The 9,733-nt window shown below is 52.2% G+C and overlaps 1 protein-coding gene across 1 annotated transcript; it reads left to right on the top strand.

The window, feature by feature from the left end:
• Positions 1-3,478: 3,478 nt before the first annotated feature.
• Nppc (natriuretic peptide C) lies at positions 3,479-7,690 on the top strand. Its single transcript, XM_032901536.1, has 3 exons — positions 3,479-3,686; positions 4,079-4,389; positions 7,187-7,690. Exons 1-2 carry the CDS (start codon positions 3,597-3,599, stop codon positions 4,367-4,369), a joined length of 381 nt encoding a protein of 126 aa, XP_032757427.1. The 5' UTR covers positions 3,479-3,596; the 3' UTR covers positions 4,370-4,389; positions 7,187-7,690.
• The last annotated feature ends 2,043 nt before the right edge of the window (positions 7,691-9,733 follow it).

Raw genomic sequence — 9,733 nt, 5'->3', positions numbered from 1 at the left:
CCCTTCAAATAGCCAGGAGAGAGAGAAGGGTCTTGGCCACAGCATAATCAATGCCTGAGGTTTGAGGGCTGGCATAGTTCAGCTTTGATCTGACTGTCACCGCTCCTGCTCTTTCTGTCCCTGCGCCCCAACTGGTGCCTCTTCCTCTGCCTTGACTTTCTTGCACCCCCAGGCTCACTTACCCTCCCGCCCTATGTGCACAGAGACTTATGCAGACAACCCTCTGCCACCTCACCTTGCACAGACACTGCTTTGGACCCCAGAACTGCCTCTCCCCCAGGCCTGCTCCCCCTGGGCACCCCACCTAAAGCCTTCCAACCTCCCTCGCTCTTGGCTCTGCCCCTCCGCTGGCTCAGCCTCCTAGGGCTGTCCTTTAACAAGCTTCTCGTTTGATTGGGTTTTGTTGTTGTTTGTGTGTTTCTTAGACAGCACTCCTAAGCCCTCATCTTCCAGTTAACCCAAGGAGGTCACTCTGACCCCTTTCTTTGCCCAGTTCAGACTTCTTCTCTGGAAAACCTGTCCTCTTGGCTCAGATAGAGAAGAAAAAAAGCCCTCCTGACACAGTCATCTCCGTCATCGTCATCACGTTTCCCGGCTGATGAAGCCACGTTTGTTTTGTGGCGTTCTCCTGTGCTGGGATGGAGCTCAGTGACTACTGAGTAGGTTGAAGGGCAGCCCTGTAGGTATGTGGGGCAGCCGTGGATGGGAAATGGTGAGATGTCCTATAAAACTGCCAACCCCTCGGTCCCCAAGGACCCCTTTTCCCTCCTTTGAGCCAGGAGGAGTTGAAGACTTCAGTCTGTTGGTATTTTTAGATTTATTGTTAATGATGCACATGAGTCTCTGTCTGCGGAGGGTGTGTGCACATAAGTATTGCCTGAAGAGGTCAGAAGGAGGCATCACCTGGAGCTGGAGGGTCAAGGGGTCTTGAGGTTCCCTCCATGGAGACCAGAAATCAATCTTAGGTTCTCTGCAAGAGCAGCGTGTGGCCTTACTTGCTGAGCTGTCTCTCCAGCCCCAGGAAAAGTTTTAATACAGACCAGTCAGTTCAGTACCTGCTCAGTGGGCTGGACCATTGCTCCTTTGTCTCCTCTGGGTTCCTAGAGACAAAGGCAGAAGAAGTAGACTTTCCAGAGAAAGGGAGTTAAGATCCCAAATCTAGGCCCAAGAAGGAAGCCATGAGGAGCAGGAGACCTTCAGTCTTTGAGCACATAGGTGTCCATGCCTTCCTGCCCCAGTGTCCCTGAAGACCCCTGGACTCTCTGCCCACCCGTCGCTGCCCCAGCAGAGTAGAGGGTACAGTAGTGGCAGCAGAGGCTGAAGGAACACCTAACCAAAAGTTAACTCATCTAAGATCTTCCATAAATGACTACACTCAGGGATCAGGAGCTGCAGGTCAGCAGAAGATTCCCCTGCAGGACCAGCGGGAAGGCTTAATGTGTGACGGGGCTTGCCGCCAGGAAGCCCGAGTTCCACCCCACCCCCCAGCTTCACATGATGGAAGAAGAGAACTGACTCCTGCAAGGTGTCCTTTGACCTCCACACATACACCCAAACACATGTGCCTGCACCACACACACACACACACACACACACACACACACACACACACACACACACGCACACCTAAATAAAACTTAATTTTCCTTGAAGAGATGGAGAGTGGAGTGCAGGGGTAGTTGCCCCCCACAAGACCGAGGGCATCAGTTTTACAAAGCCTCAAAACTCCTGAAGAAGACCTCATTACCAGCCCATTACCAAATATGCCCAGGACATATCACACAGGAAAGAAAACCCTCTGTAGACATTTGGAAAGTAGCTATCAGGACTGAACGCTACCAATTTACCCTTAATAAGGGGTCTTATAAGTCATAGCTGCTGCCTCAAAGCTTGGATGGTACCTTCCTGCCCCTTAGGCAAGAGACAGGTCCATGGAGCAGCTAAAGACCTCACTCTCATCTCCTTGCTTCTCTCTCCTTCTCAAACACGAGACGGTCATCAATTCACATGTAGTGACACAGAAAGGCCACGGAGGGAGGAGCTGCATAGAGGTGACCCGCCAACTTCCCAGAACTGACAAAAGACTTGAAATTGATGTCTAGATCTTTCTTCAAGCAATATGCTGACTCAAATCAAACCTCACCTGTGAGTCGTTTCCTAAACAAAAAGCTGGAAGGAGCTAGAGGTCTTCATTTGGGGTCTTTGAGGTGCATGATGGGAAGGGACAAGGAAGTAAACGGTGCTCTCAGTACACGTTTGCTTCCTCTGTATCCTCCAAAAGCATTTGGTCCTCCAGACCTATGGCAACCCAGCAGTCTTCCCACTGCCTTCTCTTCCCAGCTCCCTTCTCTGTAAAAAGCTAACTCTGGCTCCTGCCTCTCGTCCCAGGCTCCCTGAGGCTTCTTGCTCCGTGAGACAGCAGGGGCCCTGTCAACGTTCATTTCCCTCGCTCAAGCCTGAGTTCTGCTCAGCAGAAGGGACACAAACTCCTGCATATCGCTCCATTCTTGGAACTACAAGCTCTCTAGCGGCTGCTAAATTGCCAGGCTCCCCAGTCAGAGGGACCAAGATTCCAGGTCACGGAGAGAAATTGTACGCAGTAGAAATAAGTGGCCAGGTTCCTGTAGCAACTACAGCCCCAAACTCAATGGTGATGGCCTGTCAAGGCTTGGAGCTGGGTAAAACCCAGTGCTCCTTATAGCTTCTTACGGTATTCAGGACACTGAATACCGTAGACATCCCCACCTTCAGCAAAGGCCAGTACATCACTGAAGGAAAGCCGCCTGCCTCCTAACCTCCCAACACACACACACACACACACACACACACACACACACACACACACACACACACCTGGCTCACACTCGTGGGTACTGAAGGGTACCCTAGACTTACAAGGCCCCTTTGCAGCTACAACAATCAAGCTCTCCCTCTACCTCCCACTGGGATCTCAACCCACTTCCTCTGCGCCCCAGTGTAAGGGCATCCAGACATGGCCAGCCCTTCCACCCTGGCTAGCGCGTGTCAGGCGCCTGTGAAGAATTTGGAAACAGGGCGGTCTGCGTGGATCAACTTTCTACCTCTGTAACTTTGCAGAGGGACATTTCTTCTAAGCCTCTGCACCTGCAAGAAGAGTACAGACGCGTATCAGGAGCAGTGCGCGCAGTGAAGCAGATACACAGTTCACTGGACACCTAGAAGCCTGAGTACTAGGGCGAGCGCATTCTACAAATGGAGTTCTCTTTTGCGCGCCGCTTTGTGGCTTTGAGCGCAGCGGGCCGAGCCGCGGGCTCCTTCGGAGGTGGGATGTGGGTGGGAGCAGAAGAGGGAGCCCCCGCGGCCCCCTCCCGGCCGTCGATTCGGCCGCGTGCGCTGTGCCATTGGCCCTGGCGGCCCGGTGGGCGGGAAGATGACATCAGCGGCAGGTTGGATTATAAAGGCTCCAGCCCAGCCACGGACTCAGAGCGCACCCAGCCGGCGCCGCACAGCAGTAGGACCCGTGCTCGCTTGGCAATCCTGCTCTGCAACCGCTTGTCGGACTGCTCACCGGCCGTCCCGGCTGCAGACTGTCTGCACCCCTCGGTCCCATCGGCACCATGCACCTCTCCCAGCTGATCGCCTGTGCCCTGCTGCTCGCGCTACTCTCACTCCGGCCCTCCGAAGCCAAGCCCGGGACACCACCGAAGGTGGGTGCTGTCGCGGGGACGCTGGGTTTGTGAGGGGCGTGGAAGGATGAGGTGCGCAGGAGGGAGCAGAGAGCCCGGAAAGGCAGACCCCTCGGACTTGCTCCCTCAAAGCAGAGACTTCTAGGGTTCGTTCCCCACCCTCGGGAGAATGTCGACACATGCACATCTCCCGTGCCCTAATGTACCCAGCAGGACCAGTGGCACGGGAAGAGCAAGGGGCTCCCGGAGGAGCAGGCACGAAGGCTGCGTGGCAGGTGGATGCCGGACTCAGCTGTCCCGCATCCGTGGAGGCACGCTCATGGCTGAGGAGGGCTGTGCCACTCTGGGCCCCGTAAAAGTCATCCGCACTACATCGGTGCACTCTTTCACCTGTACACTCTTTTCTCCGACAGGTCCCGAGAACCCCGCCAGGGGAGGAGCTGGCAGAGCCCCAGGCAGCTGGTGGCAATCAGAAAAAGGGTGACAAGACTCCAGGCGGAGGGGGAGCCAATCTCAAGGGAGACCGATCGCGACTGCTTCGGGACCTGCGTGTGGACACCAAGTCCCGGGCGGCGTGGGCCCGCCTTCTGCACGAGCACCCCAACGCGCGCAAATACAAAGGCGGCAACAAGAAGGGCTTGTCCAAAGGCTGCTTTGGCCTCAAGCTGGACCGGATCGGCTCCATGAGCGGTCTGGGATGTTAGTGCAGCGACCCCTGGCGGCGGTGAGTAACACCATCAGACGCTCCCCGCTCGCCCAGCTCTGCAACCGCGGAGAACCAAGCTCTATCACTGCCCTTCGCAGACTGTTTGGTTTCCTCCCTGACCCCTATGCCCTGTGACCTTTCCCCAACCGATTTGAGCATGAGATCAAGTGAAATCCAGACATTTGCCTGCTACCTTACATATCCCATTTTACAGATTAAAAAGAAAAAAAATGAAATGAATGTAGGCCAGATCAGAGACTGGGTTCAGCCTTAGAGTACCCCATCTGGCTTCCTCTAGAAAAGCAGAGACAGACTTATGCAGACCCAGCCTCCAAACCCACCACCGACCACTAGCCAGCTAGCCAACTGGAAAATTGTTAGAGAGATCCTGGAAAGAGCGAGGGAAAGGGGTACCACCAGCCCTGCGCCAGCAGCCAGGCAGTCAAGTGCTAGGAAGCCTTTCTGAGGCTGCTGTCCCTCGAGTGAGGCGAGTATGAGGCTATGCCTGCCCCTCGTGAGAGAACCTCTGTGGGCAGCAGCAGGGCACCCTTCTGCCTGAGGCGTTCTGAATCTTACCCCTGCGCTCAACCCGACTGTGGGCAAACTGGTCTATCCAGGGTCCTGATGCTGCAGCCCTGGTGCGTCGGAGAGGAACCTTAGGTTTGTGACCCTGTTTCAAGAGAGAGGCAAAGGGACATGCTAAAGCTTACTTCTTGCCCTAACCTCAAACTCAGTGTGTCCAAACTGAGTTCTTTACCAACCTTGTGGTGCTCTGAACCATTTCTGGCCTCCTTCCCCTCCACTGAGACGGGAAACCTCCATCTTCCCAACATCCCGGTCAGAGGCTGCTGGATCCTTCCTAGCGTCCTTCTGCTCTTCATCCCTGATGATATGAAGAGACACCCCCTACTTAGATAAGGGTTTGACAGTCAGGCCTCTGCCGTTCCTTGGCTTTGCCTCTTGCTCTATCCCACCCCAGGGGTGGGGAGGCTGCTCTCCCCAACCCAGGAAGACTGACCAGGGCCAGTCTTTTCCCAGTAGGGAATAGGAACACCTTCCCCCATCACATGGAGGGAGCCTCTTTTTTTTTTTTTTTTTCTTAGCAGCATGAGAGACTTTTGCAGAAGTACAGTGCTCTGTGTACTTGATTGTGTCCCCATATTAATTTGTGAGTAACTTAAGGGACAGACGCTCAGGAACCCACATCATACCCAGAAGGGACCTTGGGAGATACTGGCCAATGACAAAAGAAACACATACCCCAGTTCAGGAGCTGTATCAAGCGCCCCTGGCTCTAGATCTCAGCTGGCCCTCTCCTCTCTGCACCCAGTCTTGAACAGGCTACGTGCTTCACCCAAGTTCTACAGAGGTGTTAGGTCTCAACTCTCCTCTACTCAGGGAGAGCGGTGACCCTAGTACTTATGGGCAGACCTTGAAGCTTCCGCCATGGTGTCTTTTGCTCTCTTCCGTATGAATATCTAAGAGATGGAGTCTGGGGACTTGGATTTTCAGTTTGCAATTTCCATGCCAAGGAAGGACTTTAGAGTCTAAACCAAAGTTACTTAACCTCTGGGTGGCTGCCTGGGGTGTATTTCCCTGAAGGGGCTTTAGACATCTGTGGGCACAAGGCAGTGAGAATGTTGAGGGGAAATCAAGAGAATTAAGGCTTCTACACCCAATTTGACCAGAAGAGGTCAGCAGCACCAGTGAGAGGATAGATCATCCTTCCAACCGGAAGTCTCCCAGTGGAGACTACCCACCCACCCGGTCTTATGGAAGAGCGCAAGATTCATCCTTCATATGGATGAAAACCCCCAAGGCTCCGCCCATTTCTCCACTCAGAGGTTGACTTTGGCTCCAAGCACCATCATAATGACTGTCGCTGATGGTTATAGGTTTTGATTATACTACTGACAGAGACTCGGGTGTGGCCAAGACCTCAATGGACACTTTGCCTCTGCGCCCTAGGAACACCACCCATGAGACAGCCAGAGAATCGAGTTAGGGAGAATTGTCTAGACCATCAGAGCCAGAGTGAGAGTGGTGCTTTAGGAGGGCCCTGCATGTCCACCAGTTTTCTGAACGTGGAGAACCATGCAGCCACCACTAGTAGGGACTGAGTACAGCTTTCTCACAGCCTTCAAAACCACCAGCTCAGCAAAGCTGTACGTTTGCCCAAACTGGTGGCCAGACACCACCAGATGCCGCAGAAGGGGACTTTGGAACAACCAATCTCTAAGACAGAGCTAGTTTGGAGAGAAAGTACTCTTTGCTGCTTAGAAGCTGTGACCCAGACAGGGCAGATGCTTAATATGTGGCCCTTTGTTAAATCCCAGCGCCAGTTCTGAGAGGTGGCTATTAACCATTTTATAGGTGAGCTCAAAGCTCCTTGGAGCCATCCAGGAAGTCAAATCAGATCGAGGATTTGAGGCCAGAATAGGACACCCTTCCCCCTGAGATATCATCTTCTCTGTCCCTACACAGCTAAGCAGACGTGAAACCAGATGAAAGTGACTGCCCTGAGGGTTTGTGTTATAGCAAAAATGAGCTGGAAAAGGGCCCCACTATTCCCACCCATTGCAGAGAGCAAAGCCTGTAGTTAAGTCTTAGGGGAGGGGCTTGGGCCTGGCATATATTATGGTTCCACCAGTGCTGGTCCAGCCAGTGCCAGTCAAGGACCAGTAGATCAAAGGCACAAGTGCTTTGCCTTGTGTTACTGTAAGAAAGGGGGGAAGGTTCTACAACTACCTTGTAGGATGGGCCTTTCTAGCTCAGAGGCCAGAACTGAGTGTCCTGTGTCCACTTTGTGTTTCAGGATTGGGAACTGCACTGTGCACTGAGGTCATCCTTGGTCATCAGCCTCCAGCATCTGGAAACACCTCCAACGCAATGTGGCTTTTACATTTCTTTTTATTTTTTCCTCCTGGTACTGGCAATACACAACACCAGCTGTTTTATTATTATTTGGGGAGGGGAGGGGATGATTTTATTGTTTGGGGTTTTTTTTTGAAAATGAAAAATAAAAAGTTATATATTATATATATATTATATACATGAGACACACACTCCCACACCGACTTGATGACAAGGGACGGTTTTTAAAGTGACTGACAAAACCAGCTAGCTGTAAAAACATTGCTGTTTGTAAATTCACGTCATGCATAAATGTATTTATGTTGTAAAGCTATTTATATTGTTTATAAAGAGATATTTATAAAAATTTTATTTATGTAACTAAATGAAAGAAGCCAACCATTGTAATGTTTTTGTCCTAACTAGTTGAAAAAAAATGTTAAAAAAAAAAAAAAGCCATTCCATGAACATCTTGAAAATTGTCTTTATTTATTCATCGCTTTTCAGTTCAAAAATTAGGCTGAGCAGAGGGAGAAGACAAGGCGTCTGCCTCCAAATAGATCTGTCAGTCAGGTTCCCAACTCTGAACTGCTCTGTGTCAGTGTCCCTTAGGGAGCCTAGGAAATGCAGATCCCTGCCCCTCCACCCTTCACGCTACTGAAGTGGGTCTCTCCGGCCGTGTGAACCACTGCAGGGTAACTCTCAGCTCTGTCCCGATGCCTGGGTCAAGGGCTGATGTCAAAAGCCGACTGGAGTTGGTGTAGCTGCTTTAGGGGCCCCAGCGCCATCCCATCTTCTCTCTGCTATGAGAAGAAACTGCTCCAAATTTGCCCACTGTCTTGAGGATATGTCTGTATGCCTCGTGGGATTTCCAAGTTACCTTCCCAAGCTTCTTTTATAGAGGTGCCTCCAAGGCCTTGAGTGGGCAGCTCCCCCTCACCCCATAAGCACTGCGGTGCCCAGACGGCACCTCAGGCCACGTACCTCTGAGGAGAAACAGGAATGGTCCGATTCCACACGGGTGCCGTAGGGGACGCCTGGTGAGGAGCCTGATAACAATCACGGTGTCCGAGCTTTGAGTGTGAAATTACGAATAATGATTTGGAATTTATGAATATAATTTAGGCTAGAATCTCTTTTCTTGAAATCAGCGGGAAACGTTTAAATAATTCAGCGGTGATCTCACCATATCCTCCATTCAGTGACACGGCTATGAAGGCTTCCCTGACACCTGACCCCGTCAGAGGAAAGAAGGGTCACAAAGAGCCTGTTCCAACTGAATGGGGTGGTGGCCCGTTTCTGTATCCCCAGCGCCTGGTAGTAGGCAGGAGAATCACCACAAGACCAAGTCCAGCCTAGTGGACAGAATAAGTTACAGGCCAGCCAGGGCTATAGAACAAAACCTAGGAGAGAAAAATAAATGAAATAAAAACCTCTTGGTGGCATCAAGACACCAGGTGGGATGGGAATGGGTGTGGCCCTGTGCCCTGGGATCAGCAGGCCTTGCAGAAGAGCTCCAGGAGACGAGTGTCACTGGAGGAGTACCTGGTAACACCTGGCCTTTCTGCGGCCCCAGGCCCCTGACCTTCACTCTGAGGCAGCCCTTCAGCACAGATTCTCACAGTTCTGGCCGACACAGCAAGATGAAACCTGGCTGGAGGAGCCTGGAGCCCTTCCTGTCCTCCTAATTTCCAGGATCCTAGGGGACATTCCCAATCTCCTCCTGGGGGCCAAATGACCAGTCTTGAGTGTGGCTGCCTGCCTTCCTCTGCCTCGCCCCACATCTATGGCTGGGATAGGCCAGAGCCTTGGAGATGACAAGAGCTAGGCAGATGGCCATACTGTGGCTTTGCTGGTGTTGAGGCAGGTGCTTCTCAAAGCCCAGGCAAAGGGGCCAGAAAATCTGTGATCCAGGGAATTACCCCTGGAGACAAAAAGGGATTTTCCATTGGCCGTCCCTGGGGCCACTGGTAACTGCTGATAAGAACTGATAAGCGCTCTCTGACGAATACTGTCCTCCTATGCTGCCCTCCTTCTCTGTAGCCCTCCCCCAAAATAAGCAAGGCCCACCGCTGACAATGTCAACCCCCATGGTGAGACCAGACCCTCAGCTTGTTGACTTGGGTCCTGGATGTCACTAGACAACTGTTCTCCTGTGACGGTTAATGTTGTCAACTTAACAGGATCTAGTGTAGAACTGCCTAGGAAGCTACCCGCCAGGTGTAAGCGAGTTTCTAGGTTGATGAACTGAGGTGGGATAACCAACCCACAGGCTGGGGTTTCCGATGGAACAGAAATGAGAAAAGAGCTGGACAGTCGGCTTGGTGGTTAAGAGTGTGCATTATTCCCGCAGAGGACTCGGGTTTTAGTCTCAACGCCGGTGTAAGGTGGCCTACTACCTGTAACCCCAGCTCCAGGGGATCTGACAGCCTTCTCACTTCCTCGGGCACGTGCATGTACCCAGACACATACATATGCATAAGCAATGAAAAATAAATTAAATAAATAA

The sequence above is a fragment of the Rattus rattus genome, chromosome 4 (genome assembly GCF_011064425.1).
Source record: "Rattus rattus isolate New Zealand chromosome 4, Rrattus_CSIRO_v1, whole genome shotgun sequence".
NCBI lineage: Eukaryota > Metazoa > Chordata > Mammalia > Rodentia > Muridae > Rattus > Rattus rattus.
This window is presented reverse-complemented; position numbering and strand designations above follow the sequence as displayed.